General features: G+C 39.7%; 1 protein-coding gene across 1 annotated transcript in view; it reads right to left on the reverse strand.

The window, feature by feature from the left end:
- The window catches only part of unc5da (unc-5 netrin receptor Da), a 208,318-nt gene that overhangs the window by 42,188 nt on the left and 145,315 nt on the right, over window positions 1-20,815 (reverse strand). The window contains exons 5-7 of the mRNA XM_015001705.2: window positions 3,847-4,027; window positions 2,858-3,025; window positions 305-469 (exon numbers count right to left, since the gene is read on the reverse strand). Coding sequence (XP_014857191.2) covers window positions 305-469; window positions 2,858-3,025; window positions 3,847-4,027 — 514 coding nt within the window. The remainder of the gene's footprint in view (window positions 1-304; window positions 470-2,857; window positions 3,026-3,846; window positions 4,028-20,815) is intronic.

Consider the following 20,815-nt stretch of genomic DNA (forward strand, 5'->3'; position numbering starts at 1 on the left):
GGCAGACAAACATTCACTTCAGAGTTTGCAGTCGGTTCATTCAGGCGCTGCTTGTGCATGCGTCCCTGCCTGAACACACTGTGCTTAATGTAAGTCAAGTGGATGAATAATGAAGACGGATGAGGGTGTTGGTAATGAGCATGATTATAATGATGATCATGATCCAGCCTGCTCTGCCAAAGATGATAAACATTTAATGTATAATGACACAGTCTTTAAGCATCATGCTTACAGACAGTAATGATCCCCAACTGCCTTTTTTTTTTCTTTTTTTTTTACTTCTTAAGCAGATGCCGTTACCCACTCTGAGTGCAGAGGCCGCCTGTGCAGTTTTCCGCTGCCGAAGCCGCGCCGTCGCAGAGCCGTCCTCCATGTTTGGGCTCCGGAGCCGTGCACTCTCTGCCGCGCTGCCTGTCGCAGTCAGAACTACACACAGACCACTCGCTCCACTCCCCCCAGCCTCCGTCGACTGAGCGATAAAACACAGGCAGGAAAGAAAAAAATATGCATCTCATTAGCATAAGGAATTGACAGAGAACAGACGAGCAAACACAAACGCAACGCACAGAAGAGTAAAGCTGTGTTTTTCCTCTCGTGAGTACAGATTCTACTCCAAGTTGACGCTCTCTCCAAAGTTGTTTGATTCTTTAAGGGAAACACTTTTAAAGTAACCGCTGCGGCTCCTTCCACGGCCTGTCAAGATGCTTTCGGAGTCTTCTTGACTCGGAGCACAGAGACTCTGTTTGTGCCATATCCAATCAAGTCTCCTTCCCGCCTCCAAATGTTCTGTAAGCGCCCTTCCTCCCGCTGATCTCATGAACCCTTTTTATGTCTCCAGACATGAGAAAGAATTCCTCCCCAGAGTGAGAGCGCTGGCTTCCCTGATAGCCAGTTTTATTGAATGTGATAGATGTTTTCTTCAGGCCGTACAGTGGTTGAAATCATACAGTTTGGGATTTATTCAAACGCGTCAGCAGAGCAGATGAAGGATTAGTTGCAGAAGTCGGAAGACGTCTCGTTCGTTTTCACAAATTAGACTGAAACCGGCTGTTCTGCTGTTCCAGCCAGTCGTCTGTGTTTTCCAGGTTCGTTGATTTTAATTGTGTTTTCGGTTTCAGACTCAGGCGAATTAAGTTCAGGTCAAAAGCCGTCCAAAGATTTTTAAACTCCCATCATATTGTGTGAGATGGTACTTCTCTTTGTTTGCTTTTACTGCACTGAACAAAGAGAATGGAGTGCCAACTTAAAAATATTGTGTTAATTGGTCATAAGTGATATAAAGAAGTTTGTCAAACTCACCTTATTTACGCATGTTTGACTTTAACAACTAAAATCAACAAAAATAAACTTATTTTGATTACTTGTGATGAAAATAAACATATTTAAATATGCTGGGTTACTTGGTCTCCTTTTTCAGTGTAATGAAACCATCTTGCCTTTAAGGATGTGTTAAAACTGTAAGCTGTTTAATTAACAGCCCAAAAAGTATCATTTAATAAATAAATTTAAGACTTTTTTGTTTAATTTTTTTAGGCATGGAAGAAATAAACACATCACATTTCACACATTTAAAAAGAATATTTAAAGTTTTTCTTTGCTTCACGATGCCCTACCAAATGTTTTTCTTCCACAAAATTTTTTATTTATATGCTTTGATAGAGCACACACTGCACAGTTTCTTTGGCAAAGACTTTTTGTGCAAGTAAATGTTTGATTGTGCAGCCCATAAAATTACCATAACACAATCTTTCTGTATTACAAATGATTTTTCCCAAAGCATAACATTCCCATTTTCTAAGAAAAAATATTTTGGGTTTTCATTAGTATAATAATCAGCTCCACACCAATAAGTGTGTTGAAGTACATCACTATGTGTAATGCATTTATATATTGCAGGTTTGCTTTTTTAATTTTTTTTAAAACAATAAACCTTTTAGTTATAGTTTAATTTATTAAGATGCACCTGTGAGAAGCTCATTTGGTGCAGCTCTGGACAGATGTAACAGTGTGAACAGTGAGGATCGACCAGAAACATTTAAGCAAAAGTATTTTCAACCTTCATGTTAACGTAGCTCAAAATGTCACTGTAAATAGTTTCAATCAACGGTTACCCCTCACTTTAAAGCTTTAAATGTTGTTTACTGTGTCTATTTATTCTTGTCCTTTAAGCTCATCTACCTTCCATTAGCATACATGGCAACAGCATATTAAAACCTAGGACATTTTGATGACTTTTACCTTTTCTTTGAAAACTTTCAGTCGAGGAACTTTTTGCTTCTCGGTTCTGTTTGATCACAGACGTCCCTGGGCAGAAGAGCTGAGCCTAATTCAATCATGTTGGCTGATAAATAACTCCAGGCAAATGCCAAAGTTGGAGTCCGAAAAGCAAACTAACACGTTCTTTCTCCTGATGAAAGCCTTCTTGTTTTTGTCAGAACCCAGTAGAGGAAATCTGACACTGAGACCAGAGAACATTTGATCCTGTGGATCCACACTGGACTGCAGGGCGTGGCTACTGTAGATTATATTTGTTCCAGTGAATCACACAGATGCTTGATCGCATGGGGATCTAGAGAGTTTTGAGATTTAGAGACTTCTTTTTTTTTCTTTTTTTTTTGCTGTGTTGCCTGATCCACTTGTGAGGTTGCTCAGCAACAAAGTCGAGGTGTGTAATTTTTGTAGAAGCATGGCAGCCACATAAATGCGAGAATCCAAAGGATTCCCAGCAGAACGCCGAGCTGCTGGTAAGACAAACAGCCCAATTCAGCCCAACCTGCCCAAAGATTTTAATATTTCTCATCTGTGATTTAATGTGAGTGCAGCTTTTTCCATGCATGCTGCAGCGCATTGCTCTCACCTGGACACACGGTGTTGCACGTGCTCTTCTGCACCGACATGCCCTCGCAGAAGGCTCCGCCGTTGAGAGGCGCCGGGTTGGTGCAGGTCCGCGATCGTTTCTGCACGCCCCGCCCGCAGCGCACGTTGCAGGCCGACCAGTCGCTCCACGACGACCAGCCTCCGTTCACTGGAGTGCAACCGGGATTCAAACGGGAAAGCAGTCAACGCGACATTTCCTGTTTCATGTACAACATCGGCGACCGCGGCGCCGACTGAGTCACAACCTTTCCGACGCGACGCAGGCTGTTTGACTAATCTGCTAATTTGCTGTCACAGGAGGAAAAAAAAAGGAAGCAAACGCTATTGTTCCACTACTAAACATTGGCAATGGTAGGCCTGTCAGAGCCCTTCATTAACATTATGGAACTTAATAATTGATGGTCTTCAGCGAGCCGCCATAGTGAGAAAGAATCAGATATGTTCCTGCTGCAGCTTAATGCTCTCGCTGAATAAATAAGAGAATGAGACGGGAGGTCGGTGAAATGGGCACGGAAACGCTAATCAATGCTTCGCTTTAGTCAAAGAAGCGCGATGCAGGCGTGACATTATGATTTCACTCTGCATTGGCCCATTAAAAGCCCGAGAACATTGTGTGCTTGCCTGTCGCTACATAAAGTGCTCTGAAAAAGGTATTTAATGCAGGCACAAATAAACAGTGAAGTGTCACTGACCTCATGGCAGCTGCTTTTCAATCATGGATAATAAGACTCTTGTAAATATTGTGACTGTCTCCTTGCTTGATACGACTGATCAGTAATGATAAACCACTCACAAGACTCAAGAGTCCAAAAAGGACCACTGTCTAGTGGTGTCTGTTCAGTCTATAGGAGGCAATTTGACACCATAGCATAAGAGATTGACATCCGATTTACTGCTGCTTTCGTTCTGTGTATTGCAAATCATTTATTATTCTACGCTACTGCACTGCGCTTTACTTTCACGTCTTACCGTAGACTACAACCATAGCCGTGGCACTGCGTCTCTTGGCCACAATGTTGCTGGCAACACAAGTGTAGTTGCCGGAGTCAGAGAGGCGGGCCTCCGAGACGATCAGCTCATGGCCGTCCTTCTTACTGATCACGCTGTCGGCGCCAACGTTCAGGGATTCCTCGTTTTTCAGCCACTCCACCTGCAAAGAAAGAAAGAGAGAAAGAAAAAAAAGGATCAGATTGCTCTTTTTTTTTAGCTTAACAAAAACACTTCCTGTATTAGCGACTTTTTGCACGAGCTGATGAAACGCCGCAACACTGGGGGCCCTCTAATGTGAGACTCCTCAGGAGGATTACGCTCAGATAAGAGCGACACGCGCCTTTTGTTTTATCATATGTTATTATGGGAGACTGTTGTGTAAGTGTGTGATTTTGATTAGTATTTTGGAGCGCGCTGCTCTCTTTCCTGCCGCTGCACATGGCTCCAAGTCGCACTCACTACAGCACCCCTGATAAGACGAAAAAATAAGCGGGAAATTAGATTACGTTTTCACAGCACCAGCATAATCTCATACTCAAATTTTCAACCTTTGATTACGTTTGGAGTTTTTCTTTTTTTCTACTTTCTTACTAAATTCTTCAATTATTAGATTCCTATCAAGTAAATAAGGCACTTATGATGTTACCACGAAGCACAGGGAGGTTAAAGGTCAGCTAATCTGAAAATGTGGCAGTGCGAGACCAAAGTTAAAGAAAAAGAAAATAGTTTCCTTACTTTCACAAATCTTTTTTTGTGCCCATAAACATGCAAAAAAGTGGGTCCCAACTCTGAGTTACCACCAGTTTTAGCTGTAAAGGATGATGTGGTGTTTATCTGTCAACGTTCGGCAGACGCTTCAGAGCCTGAACTCACTCAGAGACGCTGTGATTATGCCATCAACTTGATGAAAGTGGCTCACGCAAAACAGGCCGGTTTTTATAATTTATATGAATTTACACGACGCTTTAGAAGGTTAATTATGTTAAGATGCTAATTTTGAATGGTAGATCTCGTGGTGCTGTACTATGCGCCTTCAAAACATCTCGGGGAAAAATGCTTTGGTAGGATGAAGTATAAGCAAGAATGCAACGATATCCAAGTCTCAAAAAGACTGTCAAATGATGCTACTGGCAGAGAAAGAAAAATAAGTGATATAGGCATGTTTACCACTGCGTTGCATCACTTCTGTAAGCTTTAAGAAGTGAACAGACCCGCTGCCCGCAGTGTTAAAAGAAAAATCTTCGTCTATTGATGTTTGCTTCGAGATTTGAGCTCCGTGGCCTTGGAGGGCCCCCTTTGTCGAGTACTTTGTTGGATGAAGCACCAAATGTTTTCAGCGGACGACGAGTCAGAACTTTAAAAAGAGACCAGCTGAGCCGAAAACAAAGCTGTGCCGTTGTAACGCATGCAGATTAAGGTTTCTCGGCAAGACAAAGATGCTCCTGTTGGGAAAAGACGGCCGTTTTGATGGAAGCACATGTTGCTCTGGGTTTTGTGCCATCTTGATAAACATTCATCCCATATGCCCAGGACCTCATGGTATGCAAAAGAATATCAAGTTTTAAAACACCGGATTCAAGTTACAATCTTTGAAGTTTTGTTCCTTCCTTGGTCAACTTTAAAAGATCAACTTTTTGTGTGTTTTGAATCTTTGCGTGGTGCGTTTGCAACTTGTATTTTTTGCATCAGAAGCTCAGCTGTGTTTCTGAAACCCACAGTGATTTTCACCACAGGATGTCTGTAATGGCTCAATGCTTAGGAGATTGCAGCCATTCACTGCTGATTTCCTCTGTTTTTTTATTTTTATTTTTTTTGCTTGCCAAATTGACAAAATCTCAAAAAGTTGTTTTAGATTTTACTTTGATGGGCAATATTCCTAAAATTTTGAACAATTTTCACTTTTTGACTGCAGCGTAGCCTCCTTCCTCCTCCTTACTTCTCTCTTTCCGAAGGACTAATTGGAAGGTGCTTTCAGCTCCAAATTATCTCGACTTGTTGATGATTAATGTTCCACCGGGTGATTTACACAAATTTTCTATAATTTTGTTGTCAACTTTCCAGTTCTTCTTTGGAAAGTGTCACTGGCGTCAGATTTTAAAATGACCCCCACATAAAATAATTTAGTGTTTTTTTTATCCATTTATCTACTAATGCGATGCAGACTGTTTATCAAGCTAGTAATATTTGCCTGGAATATTTAAGAAAGTAAAAAGTTGGACTAATTTATTATTCACTTTAACTCATATCTTACCAAGTATCATACACTTTATACTGCGGGGGAAGTTAAGCCAAAATAAACAGCTAACTCCAATTATTTAATTTAGTGTGGCAACTTCACAGTTTCCGTCTTATTTCTGAGCAAGTTTGTCAAGGACCTTCTTCTTCTGAGTTGTTTATGATGACACCTTCAAATGCATCTCTAAACCTTATTGATGGTGTCATGAAAAAGTCAATTTATTCCACAAGTTTCAGATAATTAAGCAAATTGTTGATTTCAGCCAAATATATCCGGAGTAAATTTAACATAGAAAACAGTTCTTACTCTTAGTTTCTTTTATTAAGGGAAAAACAGCAATTTAAACCAGGCCGACCCAAAGTGACAAATTAATTGCCCCGTAAGCCTATTAGCAGGTTTCACCATCTAGCTGCCACCAAGCGTTTGCAATAACTGGAAGTGAGGTTTTTTTTTCTCCATCAGTAGTATTTGTCCATCGAGCAAATAATTGCACATTTTGACATTAAGAAAACAAATTAACTTATTGGAGACATGGCAATTTAAAAAAAAACAAAAGACTAATTTTTTGATACAATGTTTTGGTGCCAGGATGAGGCGTTTCTTAATTTGGTCGTATCAAAATTGGTTTATTTTGCAAAACTGCAATGGAAACTGTTTTTGTGTCCGAGTCACATGAACAACAACCGGATGTGGCCATTGGTGCAACCACAAAGAAGACAACAAAAGGAAGTAGCTGGAAGATCATGGCGCAGAATGTTATTTTAATGATTTTTAATGATCAGATTTTCTGATATATTTAATCAATTACAGGATGTTTTCCAGATGTAGTTAAAGCAGTTTTTTTCTCCCCTCTAATAAGTGAAATTGCTCCCAGTTACCATAACTTTATGATGACTAATGCTCTACCAAACATTAAAACATAAAAACTGCTGTTTTATATTTACTCTGACTATCCTTATCAAAGTCCACGTGATGAGCTGAAACATTTCTTTGTGTAAAAAATAAAACAGCAGCAATGAAATCTGACGGGGGGGAAAATGACTGTCCCGCTGCACTGTAGACGTCAATTTTAACCTTGGTTATAAAAAAGAAAATACCAGAAATAGTTGACATTTATCAAGACGAGATGGAGCCCATTCTGCAGTAATTGCAAAATAAGTAGTTTGTAAGAAAGGAAGCACATTGCTGACAACAACCCGGAGTGAGTGATGTAGTAGGTAGGTCACATCCACTACCGTTACCAATTCATTGTCCGTGCACCGAGTGAAAGTAATAAGGAATTACAAAATAAAAGCTGCTCTGTTGATGCTCCCTTCCTCGCATGACTGGCTCTGTAAATTGCTATTAATGTGCCACTAGCATGAGCTGTTCATTGAGAGGGACGAGCCGGAGCACGAGGAGTGGGGTTTGATTTATGGCCGTGTGTTTGGGGATTAAAACTCCGCCCCCGCTGGGAGCTCCATGTGTTTGTGTATTGGCGGGGTGTGTTTCTGTGTAAGGGGGCGTCCATTTGCCAGAGGAATTTAACAAGAACCACTGAACTTGGAGATTGCTTTGCTTTTTTCCAAAACCCTTGATAAGAAAAAAAATATAGAAGTCAGAAAATCGATAAATCAAGAGTCACGTTGTCACAAGTGGGTGCTTTTTTTTGCCTTTGAAGGCTGAGGAAGTCTTTCATCATGTGGCTTTAATTTAGCTTTTTTTTTTTTTTCTAAAGGACTTGGCTTCGGACCTTTCAGCACGCACTAAACATTGGTGGGTTAAATTGGTCCGTCAGACGCCCTTATTTCTAAGCAAAGTTTCCTTTAATGTCATCAATGTTTATGTCCTCCATCCATGTTCACCAAAACTGATCAGACCACGAACCTGTGAATAAAATAAAACAGCAAAACCACGTCTTCCATGTCTGCTGGGGAGATTCTGTGTGAAAGAATAACAGAAAACAAAACTCAATGATGAAGTGGGAGGAAATAATTCATGATTTTTTTTTTTTAAATGATGAAAGCTGTTGTTGAAAGGGAAGTCCTGTTTGTAGTTTGCTTCTACAAAGTATCGACTTAGAGCAGGATGTCAAACTCATTTTTGTTCTGGGCCAAATCAGATCATAAATGCTCTTAATAGGCCGTTTGTGCCAGAATGTATTGATAAAAACCCACTAACCTGTTAAAAATATTAACAAATTCTTGAAATTAGATAATGCTGAAAATCTTTTCAATCCCTCCAGAATTTTGCAAAGTTTTTTTTTTTTGCAATAAAAATCAAAGTGTTTGTGGTACTAATTTGGAAATAATGGAAATTGGAAATATTTGTGATATTTGCACCTATTTATGACGGTAAGTGTGACTCCTTAATACTCACTGTATCGATCATGGACTATAATCTGACATCAACTGAGGCTGAGGCAACTGTTTAGTACAAGAATTAAAGTTTTAGACAATTTTGAAGAAAAATCTGCAATCTGGTGGAAAAAACTGCAGGGATTTGTTGATTTTGCATGAATTTCCACAGTAATTCACAAGAAACTAGAGGGACTGATTGATACAATTTGACAGTAAACAGATGAAAACCGCAATGATTTGATTGATAACATAATGTTTAAGCAGACTTAATGTTTAGTCTAGAATCCAAATGGCCACATAAAACGCTATGGCAGGTCGGATTTGGCCCACAGGCCTCGAGTTTGACACATGTGACTTAGAGGGTCTGAATACGAAGACAAAACACACTTTCTAGATTGGACTTATTGTTTTAAGATTTCGAAAACCGTGTATTGTTTTCCTTCCAATTCTAAGCATTCATTTTTTGGAGGCTCTATCACATAAAATACCGACTGAAGTTTGTGTCTCTAACTTAACAATATGAGGAAATGCTTACGAGGTGTGAATACTCTTCAAAGGGACTTTGTCATCTTCAAGTACGGAAACAGTTCATCTACAATCTTTTGCCTTGACCAAGTTTGAATCAAGCTGAAAAAAGATTCCACCTCAAGCCGCTCTTTAATTTCCATAATCGACACAGATTCTCGGAAACAAGCAGACCTGAAACCAAAACCACATTTTGAAACATCTGGCCATATGTTTACTCAGGTAGAGATCAAGCAACCAATGACATTTAAAGGAAGAATCATGCATCTAATTGAGTGTTATGCTCTTTATTGTCCAGCTAGATTTAAAAAAAAAACAAACATCTTTCTGCAATGTACCAGGGGAAAAGGTAAATAATGTGATATTGCTATAAACAATTTGCAACTTTATAAGCGTAATAGTATGGCTTTTACTTCTTAAAGTTAGCATCCAAAGGCTCCTTGAACATGCAGTTACACCCAGAATATTATTCAACCTGATAAGGCTGATCAAATTGGATATGTGTTTCCATTTATAGTAAAAAGCAGCTAAACTAAAAACCATTTCCCCACATCTTATTAATCTTGATGGAGAAGTAAAAGACGTTGGAGATTAACCTCCAACCCTTTTGTTCTTGTCATCAGATAAGATACATATTCATGGAAAAACGTTGGAATTGAACTTGACAGGAACTGAATTTAACGCCTGGGTGTGTGCATTTAAACATTTAGCAGATAATGCCACCAAAGGAATTTCTTTAAGACTCAAAGATGGCCTCCGATAAAATATGCATGTCTAATTTCTGACAATGAAACAAAAACAAATAGCTAGGAAACCGTGTCACAGATCTTTTGTCTACATTTACACCTGATCTGAATTAAATCTATTGTACAAAGACAATAATGTGTAATGCTATTTAAAGTCTGAACTCAAAACATAAATAATGCAGCTTGTGATTTGGTAGATTAAAAGCATAAATAAAACTGAAGAAGCCCAAGGACATCTGCATGTGAAGAGTCCAAACTGAGAGTTACTTTTTACAGAAATGTGGATATGTTTTAAATTTATTAGAGTTGCAGAGCTGTCCATCTGGAGCAGGTTTATTAAATATAATGATCCAATGCTGATGTCTGAAACCAGATTATTTGAAGCTATTAAACCAGATTTACAAGCTGAAGAAAGTTTGTAGACTTTTTATAACTAGAGCAGGGAAGTTACAATGGAGATGTACTGACATTAGGGTCCAGCTGGGATTTGACCCTTAGCAGTAAAGAAACACATTTTATGACAGAAGCATCACTGCATTCAAAGAAACTCAGGGAACAACTTTTTTTCCCCCCGCCTTAATAATCCATGTGTCATTTCACCATACAGGCATTCACTGCCTGTCTCTGTCTGTCCAGCTCACTAAAAGTAACGGATCAGTGCAAACTTTGCCAAGATGTCGCTTAAACTAAAGTTCAGGCCTGGCTGCACCAATTCATGCTTGCAGAGTGTGCTCATTATTTAAAATCCAAAATTGTAAGGCAACTTCCTCAAATCTGTAGTTTTTGTAGGTTTTTCACATGTTGTCATAACTACAATTGTCAATGTTTTTTTTATTTACTGGTATCTTCTTTATGACAGACCAACACAAAGTTGTACAAAATGAACAACTTAAGTTCAGTCAGATCAGATGGAGATACATTTTCACATCTTCCTTGTTGGTTTGACTGTTTCCTGTTGCTTTTTTTGCACTAATTTATTGGATTAGGCATCCGTCACACTATCAGCAGATTTTCCTACATGGGCTGCAGATCTCTGCTGCTCCTCCAAAGACACCGTGATTCATGCACTGTAAAAACACAGAATCTCACCAAGTATTTCTGGTTCAGGTTCTAGTTTTTAAAATAAGACAAAAGTTACTTACAAGTAACCTTTCGCCAAGACACAGAAACTTGTTTTAAGTCAGTAGTTCTTTAGCATTAATAATGAAAAAGGCAGATCATTTTATGTATAACAGGAAAATGTCTTGATACAAGTCAAAAAAATCTACCATTGTTTTTGTGTTTTTGCTCTCCATATATGGATGTTGCACATTAGGCAGATGTCCAATTCTTGGCATTTCAGCAACATGCTTACAGCTTGGAGCATTGCTTGAAAACCTTTTGCTACTTTAAGAGTTTTCCACAACAACACCTGCATTTATGCCCACACAGACGGTCTTTATTTACAGACTAGATGATTCTGAACGTACTGAGTGTACTGGACTTATTTAAGGGTTGAACATAAATGTACGTTACACATTCAAAATTTTCATATCACTGTTTGAAAACTATGCATCGTTTTCTTTCCATTACCAAGCTATTCTCTGATTTGCGTCAGTCAGTCACATCAAATTCCAATTGTGAAATTGCTCAAGGGGTATGCATACTTTCGCAAGGCAGCACAAGTCATCTTTATTCAGTGGCGACATTTACAGATTCCCAGAAATGTAATTGTTTTGTTTACACAGCCCGCCTGAAGGATGATGGCAGCGAGGCGACAAGTGCGTTCTTGCCACCCTCAAAGGCAAAATGCATCATTTATGTGTTTTCTTTTTTTTAATATCTGCCCCAATCTTGCACCCAGACTTAAAGCGACTGCTCTCTAATCAATCTATCTAGTTGGTATTGATAACCCGTGAGCTGTGTCTGAGAGAAGTATTGATCACCCGCGCATCGATCCACCCTTCACTAAGGATCATTCACTCGCTGTTTTTGCAATACTGCTGACGTGTTTAGGATGCTGCGTGTCTCGGAAAATTATTTGTGGTGTTCTCATGTTCGGCTGTTCGCAGTCGGTGCGGATGCTTGCACATTTTCGGACGGGTTGGCGTTCGCAAAGGCATCTGGGAAGCTAGTGCCAATGGAACCCGAAGGGATAAAATGTTTTCTTTTTTTTTTTTAGCACTGGCTTACTCATAAAAGTCCTATTTTTGAAATGAAGTCAGTGTCAGAGGAAATTATATAATTATTAGAAGGAATACATTTAGAGCTATAATTAGCCCTACTTGGGGTGATAATGAAAGTGTTTGAATGCTGTTCTGTCTTTTGTAGGAAGCATCTGAGCGCCATGATAAAACGTGGAAGACAGCGGCAGCAGAAAGATGTAGTTTAATTAAACCAATAAACATCAATTGTTGTCTTCCTTAATTAAACTGACTAAATAATCTTGAATCTAACTTCTCTGTGACTGCAGAGTGTATCGCAATTCAATTTTCTTAGCTAGACCTACAATTTTTTCTTTTAGCTGCAAAGTTTTTTTTTTTTCTGTTTCATGCTTATGCTTTGATCTATCTATCTCATTCTGCTCCTATTCCTTGTTCGCTACAGGATGAGCATAATCCCAGAGCAGGATATGCATGCTGTGTCAAACCTGGAGTCTCCCCTCTGGGTGGGTGGGGGGAGACGGGGGATGAGGGGAAGCGATAGAGAGATGCACATGCTGATGAGAAGGCAGGGACAGGACAGACTCAAATGAGCCTGATAAGCCCCGCGCCTGGGGAGGAACAGAAACGGATTTGCTTAATTGGCAAATTTGTTCCACTTAGATAGCAGCGGTTGGGTGCCGAACAACACCTCGCCTCACCCGGCAGACCGGGCCTCGCGGGGCAAATCTGCCAGCCAGGTGTCAAGGTCACGACGTTGGCCATTAAAAACCGTCGTCAAATTAAGATGAAACACGATCATGTCCGTCCATCTCCGACTTTCCCTAAAACGTTTTGTCTTCATTAGCGGCCGAACGAGACAGAGTTCACTGTGGGCAGGGACTCCGTGAACTACACAGAGAAGTTTTTCTTTTGTTTTTTTTTTTGTTGTTTTTACCCCCTGCCTTTCTTTTCGACAGCTTCGAGCTGTTTGGAGATGTTGAAAAAGAGAGAAGCGGCCCACCTGAAGCACAGTGCAAAGGCATCATCTCAACACACGGGGGAATTTCAACATCTCCTCGGATCAGATCGAAACACCGATTTTGATCAAGCCGAAGTCAGAATAAATTCCATACTGCGTCATAATAAAAGGATGACCAAAGCGACTGCAGTCAGATAAAATTGATCTCAAAAGCGGTGCAGGTGTTGATCGTGCCACTGCAGAAGCTTCGGTTTTGTGTTTTTGTTCAGAGGTGGACTTGCTTGAGTGCTTCGGATCAATGTCCTGCTGCATAATGCAAGTGTTCTTGAGCTGAAGTCCACTGCTGATAGTCAGACGTCACCCTTCAGGATTTTCTGCAGGAGAGCAGGATTAATGGTACCACTCCCGGGAAGATTCACCACTTTTCCACGGCTTTCTATTGGTGGGTGATGGCTGTCAGTGTGGCTTGCTGGAGACCCAAAGCCTTAAGCCTGGTTCACACAGCAAGACAATGAAGCTGATTTTTGATACAGTCTTCCCCTTTGGAAAATCTTAAGGATGCCCAGATTAACATGATGCCTCTAAAGATAATCTTATGAGATATTCCTGCTGTGCATGCTGAATAAAGAGCGAAGTAGTGGGATGTCCTGACTACTCCAACCTCAAATTGGGGATATTCAACATGCTGGATTGCCTTGGCAACAATCAGAAAGCAAAGGGGAATCCTAAACATGGAAGACAAGACAACAGCAGAAAAACTGGTAGACATAAGAGACGTCTTTTTGTGTTATGTTTTCCTCCGTTAAAAATCATAAATTGCATTTACTCTGGAGTCACGTTTAACCTCAAGAGGTTCGGTGAGATTTTGCTCCTGACATCTGAATGTTTGTGAGTGAAATCTGTTGGTCTGGTGTCTTTGTCGTGTGGCTGTACGCCAACGTCTGGCCGCTCTCAGGTTTGATGTATGCTTTTTTTGATTACTGTCAATGAGAATATTAAAACCATTAGCATTTATGCATTAATTTGTACCTAACAGCCTTCGTCCTCCAAAGCAGCACAGGAGGAGGTTATCGTTTTTAATTGTCATATCTGTAGCAAGAGTTTGAACTGAGTCAGAGAGAAACATTTTAAATATTGTGTCCCTCAATCTTTTGTCTCAATGAAAGCTTTAAAGCAACTTCTACTACATGGACAATGTTCTTTTATTATTATTTTTATTTATTTGACCTTTAATTAAACAGGTTGTCTCATTGTCTCTTTTACAAGAGAAACCTTTCAGACTGTATTGTTCATCATTTGAATTACTTTTGTATGTTTCTGTTGTGTCTAATTTTTGATCTGAGTTGGATGTTTTTATTCTAGTGTTGTTCTGCGCTACTGTCAATTCGAACTAAAACAACTCTTGTGCAATTGTACTCAAAGGTAATCCAAAATGCTTTGGAGATAAAGAATTTCCCATAGCACCCTTTCATAAAATAAAAGATGTTATAGCTACAGGTACAATTCTCCATATTTACATGCACATTAATCAGGATATGAATAGTGGGACAGTAAAACAGTCTAAATAGTCGAGGAGTTCTAATGACCTACATGTGTAATTATTTAAATGGGAGGTGAAAGCAACATGAAGGCAATTAAAAAGCAATTTGCTGACTTTTCTACCATCTGATTCAATTAAACACACACCCTCTTCCTCTCCCCTGCAAGTCTGCACTTTGCTCTACCTCAGTCATCTGTGACTCTTTTTCCTCGACCCAACAAAGACCGTCACGTCTTCACATTAAACAAACGAGGCCTCCACATTTGACAGCAACATATTCCAGAATCCAAGGTGTAATTTTTGTGCCTGCAGTTTATCTTTACGTTGTATGTAAGAGTGTTTTGTTTGTCGCCTCATAATTACATTTTAAGCACTTCAGACGACTTGGGATGGGAGGCGTGATGATTAATGAGGTTTGGTTTCGAATACTAGGATGTTTAATGTGGGACTAATGATTGTAAGACACTTTCGCTGAAGTTACCAGAGGAATATTTCTCCCACAACTACTCAGATTTCAATCTAAGCAGACATCTGCTCAACTTTTGGAATACAGCGCACCCACACAGCACACAAATGGTAATTTTTTTACTTTTCTTGTAAAAAGAACCACATATTTATTTTAAATCATACTTAGGTTTGTCATGTATGTGTTTAATATTTCTTGTAGAGAGTTTCACTTTTAACACGAAGAAGCTCAGAGCTCATTCTGCATACACACACACAAAAAAAAAACGTTTAATATAAAATTCTCCAACATAAACAAGTTAAAGCTTATCCCATTTTATTCCATTTTCAGACATTTTCAGAAGATATCTTAAATGTTGGCAGATTATGTAACGTGGTGATTAGCATATTTACTAGATCATCATGAATCATTCACATTTTGCCCTCTGCCTGCGTTTTCCCATCTGTTTGCTTCTTTCTTACTCCTTGAGAAGCAGAAGTACTTTAAATCAAATCTTCAGAAGGTTATATTCTAATCGACGTGCCCTCATTCACAAATGCAGCGTTTCTATGCCTGGACTGCATAAAAGACTGAAACTGTTACATTAACAATTTGTGTAAGTGAACTGGAGTCATCTTTGCAGTTATTTCGACAGTGTTTTATGTGGAGTGATTAGTCAGAGAGCAGACGGCTTTAAAACTATTCTGTCATTCGTCATTCTCTCTGCTGTCCCTGCAAGCCAAGACGAGGACGCACTCCTTCGTCAGAGTGAGCCAGGACAACTCAAAATAAACTTTTAAAGGTTAAGTCAGGAAGGTTTGTGTTTTTTGAACTACATTTAAGGCAAACTTGGAGAGCCACACACGTTATCAATAAAATAGTAGAAAAATACAAGCACAGAGAGGTGATGTGTGTGCGCAACAGCCTGACAGCACAAAATAAACTGGGTCTGCCCTTGTGAGAAAACACTAGTAACACTCTTCTGTCAGAGGCAGCTCAGATTTATCCAGAGTGTCTCAGTGCACACTGCTTATTTTCTAAAAATAAGCATTGTTTAGTGTTTATTTTGCGTTCAAACAGAAGAAGTATACTCAACATCCACACTGAAGCATGGTGGTGGGAGCATCATGACGCTTTTTTCCACCAAACATCAGAAATCTGATCAGAGGGCAGGTGATTGGAGCTAAAACCAGAAAATACAAGCAGAAAACCTTTCAGAGGCTGGATAAGACTTATGAAAACTCAGTCACTTTACTACAACTCCACAGGCGAAGAAATGCAACGGAATATTTAGATCAAATCCTATTTACGTATTTTTAAATCGCCTAGTCAAATATCCAACCTAATTGATGTTTGTGGAGTAACTTAAAATTTGCAGATGTTTTTAATTCGGTCAGTCTGAGTTTGAGTTAATTAGGATTTGGAGATTTGCAAAGTTTGAGGAGACTTACCCCAAAAGACTTGGAGCTGTAATCGCTGTATTTGCAGGAAAACAGTTCTGGCTCTGCCTTACGTCATCCTACCAGTGGGATGTGCTCAAAGAACCTCCAAAGGAGCTTAAAGGAAGCCTGATCAGATAACTCAAAAGGTGCCTCCTTTTGGATGTTTGCTGGGTTGGAGTATAGTTTGACTGGTAAATTGAGAGCTTTCCTTTTTGACTCAACCCCTTCTTGACAACCCACTGCAGACAAAACCCCAATCCATCCATCCATCTCATGATCCATCAACACCAAAATAAGTGCATTTTTCAGGTAAACCCCCATCTGAGACAGTCATCCTGCCTTCGTGAAGTCCAACACATGCATACAAGGCCAACCTTATGCTGAGAATGTAGAGAAAACATCTCTGGCTTCATTTAACCTTTCCAGATCGAACGGCAGGCAATAATACAGCCAAACTTGCAGTACCGTAATTCTGCTACACTTTCCAACAGTTTCTGAAAGGAGAAACGTTGCACTTTCCAGTCAATATTGGGTTTTTACGGTAATTTCATCCCCGCCATAGCAGGGAGTGAAATTAATCTGAGGGGCAATATTTTAATAGGCAGCAAATTGCAAAAATAACTCGCTAGATATTGAAAGTTCCAGTTGTTATGGATAAATAGGCAAATATATTTACTCACAGGACATTTAAAGAACTGCGTACAATTAAAATAAGCAAAAACATCCAGGTGGAGATTTGAAACTTAGGCCATAAAGGGCTAAATAATGAACAGATTGCTCTTGAGAACTTCCTTATACTCCTGAAAAGGTCCGTGAGGGAAACGGTTGTAAGCTTTCTCTGTATCCATGTAAACCAGTAAGACAAAATCCCTCTGCAAGACAGATGGATGGATGGATGGATGGATGGCATTCTTTCTCTTTCTCTGCTCTGTGGTTGTCTAGCACACAGGGAATTGTGGTTGTAACGTGAACCGGCAGGAGAAAGAACAGCTTAACTTAAAGGTGGTGGAGACCGTCCTCCAGATTATCTTGCAGTTTATTCTACCATGCAAGAAGAGAGACAGATCAGCATGATAGCATCCTGGTGTGTGTCTAACGCAATGAGAAACACAGCCTGGTTTTACACACACTGAAGTCGCACCCCACATTCCACAACAGACGCTGTTTCCCCCCCAAACTACAGCCCAGTAAAACAGATCCGAGCTGATTTTATTACAGCCGTGCCCCAGCCACGACCCCGTCTAATCCACTACCCATATCTGTCCCACTACCCTTAAGCCGTCCTTTCATCTTCAACATTCTTCGCTGTAGGATCTGTAAACAATGTCCAGGTGTATCCCCAAACAAGCCACACATTTTCCACATGAATACGTTTTCACACAGATAAGCAGATTTAACAAATGTTACAAAAATTCGAAAAGTGCAAGAGACACTCGTACTTTTGCGAGACCCCCCTAAGTAAGCCTGTGGGTTTAGGTGAATGAAAGCAGCCTAACAGTGTGAGAAGCAAACAATAATGAAAATCTTTATAAGAGCAAGGGGTCTGTGTATCTCAGTGTCAGTTAAAGTTTAACATGATGGCAGGGAGGGAGGAGAAAAAAAATCAAACTGAAAACTGCTCTGTCTATAAAAAGAGGATCTAGTTTAAACTCTTGTCACTATTAAAGTGAAGAAGACTTAAGCTGTTTTGCTATGATCGATTCTCTGTGGTCTGACTTACAGTAGCGTGCAGATTATTGCTTCTAACACTGCTGGGAGCGATAATGTGGCGTTCTCTGGTGTTCATTAACATCCCGCGCAGCAGCCCAGCAAACCCCCGCATGGTTTGGTTACAGCCAGACGCAGATAAACTTTTTTCCCCCTTCTTTCTCTGTTCGCGTTGCCTATGACAACTTGAAAAGAGAGGAGACGTAAGGGGATTTCGAGCCTCAAAGTCTGCCTGTGCGTGCCTTAAGACAGCGCCGAGCACAAAGTCGGAACTTATTCCATTTGCGTCTTGTCAACCGACTGAAAAAATTAAGCGTCGGGACTCCTTCGACGGTGCGGAGTATGAAAGCTCGCCGAGGATGTGTTGCAAGTCGGAGGGGGCCGTGAAAGCCTTAAGTGAATGTCATGACCAAAATAAACACGCCTCTGAACACAAACAGCGTTTAATACAGTAGATCGCACCGCATCGTGACCTCGATTCCTTAAAATCTAAGCTTTGGCGTCTTACTGAGGGAAGATTCTGTCCACGGAAACGGCTTTTAACCTCCTGACAATGGCTGATGTCACAAAAAGAGAAAAGTCCATTTCTGCTTCTGGGCGTCAGTAATTTCCATCTAGGTGTGACTAATGGAGGCTGCTGGATTTGTCACTGCATTATTTACTAACACCATTCTCTTTGTTATCCACAGTCGCATTAATGAATGCATGAGGAAGTGCCTATTTGATGACCACAATGCACGGGGGAAAGTCGTGGTACACCAATGCTCCATTTGTGAGCACTGAATGATTCATCAGACACACACACACGCACCTGCACACACACACACACACACGCACGCACGCACGCACGCACACACACACACACATGCACACACACACAAAGTTGTGCAGGGAGAATGGACACACACTTTTACATATTTATGGAGCCTGTTGATCTTTGAGAGCTCTTTACAGACCTCTTTTACTTTTTTTTCCTCTTTCAACTTTTAGTAAAACCGCAATACAGACCTAATAATGCGAAGGAAATAGAAAAGTTCAGAATACTTAATGAATAAACATGTTGATTTTCAGCTCTGTTCGTACACTATTGGGCCATAGGTTATTATGATTAAAGGTCAGTGACGTCTCTTGAGGACTTTGTGGCTATTTTACATTTTTGGGATCCACGCTTGTTTATTATACACGGTTTCATTGGAAAGGTTTCTGTGGACTAGCCAATCTGGATTTAATGTTTTTCACATTTTTCAAAAATCACAGAGTGATTTATAAAATGAATTATAATTGTGGTTTATTTTTTATTACACAATGATGTGAAAAAGTACTGTGCTACTAGTTCTGAAGGTGAAGTTACTTGTTAGTGACTAGCTTACCGTGATAAATGGACAAAATGTTGTGCAATTATGCAATTTTCTTACCCATAAAATTAATAAGGTTTCCAGATATGCAGTACATTATTATCTGTTTTTAATTATTTTTTTATTGCATTTTTTGTTTAAATGAAGTCACTGTTTACCTTGCTTGGACCTGAACAAACTTCATCCTCCTACACAGTTGATGTATCTTTTAGGGTTGCAACGATTCCTCAAATGATTCAAGTACCTCGATTATTAAAATTTCTAGAGAAAAATGTATCTGCCTCGAAGCTTTGTTAAATTTTGTTTTATTATTTAACACATCGTGTTCCGGCCGGATCATAATTGGTGATGGGCAGTGTTCTCGTTTCTGCCTGTGAGTTGTTGCTAAGTGCTAGCAGGATAACGTGGAACTTTCTGTGTTTTCATCGTTTTTTGGGGGACCAATAAGCATTTTTAAACAGCCAGGCATGATGCTTGTCACTCGATTACTAAAATATTATTTTACAACAGCCATAGGATCTTTATCTATGTGACATATCTTTGACATGTCAAACTTTTAGCCATGTTCTTCCCATTGGTTGTGTTTTCCAGGTAGGGTTTTTTCCTAAAAAATTAATATTCTCATAAAAAAACAGAGAAAAACATACAACAGGATCACATTTTTGCAGATGTTCAGACACAGATTGTTAGCTGCAGCTGGATGTTTTGCGAGCAGCAGCCCCCTGCCGGCACGTCACCCAATTAGTGCCTGAATGTACGCTAAATAAAGCCAGCGGTGGTACAAGAATCAAAAATCAGTAGTGTGAGTGTCAAATAACTAAACAGGCAAACAAAATAAGAAATCCAATTAAAAACTGGCTAAACTAAGCGAGGGCAGACTTTGAATGTATTTGTGATTTTGTAAAAATGTCACAGAGCATTTTCCTGCCAGTCGGGTTAAACACTGTCTGAAAGCTTGTGGACATCTGTCCATCATTGTCGTGGCTGTAATCTCTAATGCATGTACTGCTGCCAAGTTCACTTCCATCTTTCTGGGGCAACTTTCTGTCATTCTATATAATGCTTTGTGGATTTGATTTACATAAATAATGGTAAATAATAAATTGGAAAATTTGGTGCTGCACGTAGCAGGTTTTTAATGTACCAGTGAGATCCTCAGCGTGTTCTTTGTGCACTAACTGAACTGCTTTGAGTTAAATACATGCAAGAAAAATGCTGGTCTCTGAAGACAGCCTTGGGCTTCACTCTCTGCTAATTAAAATATAATTGGTTAACTCTTCTGCTAATTTCTGAGCGAAAACATGAAAGGCTTTGGTCCTCTTTCTTGGCATGTCCTTCTCCGCCTTCAAAGAGCAGCTGCAAAACTAGGGTTGAATAACTTGCATTCTGACGGATTTTGTTTTAATAAAGCAAATATTAAATATGAAGCATTAAAACCTACCATCTTGAAAAAACATAAGATGACCTCATGCATGCAGCCCTACAGGGATTGTTAAGGATAAAATCTCTTT

The sequence above is a fragment of the Poecilia mexicana genome, unplaced genomic scaffold, assembly GCF_051168715.1.
Source record: "Poecilia mexicana isolate PSO_F unplaced genomic scaffold, ASM5116871v1 scaffold_12, whole genome shotgun sequence".
Taxonomy (NCBI): Eukaryota; Metazoa; Chordata; class Actinopteri; order Cyprinodontiformes; family Poeciliidae; genus Poecilia; species Poecilia mexicana.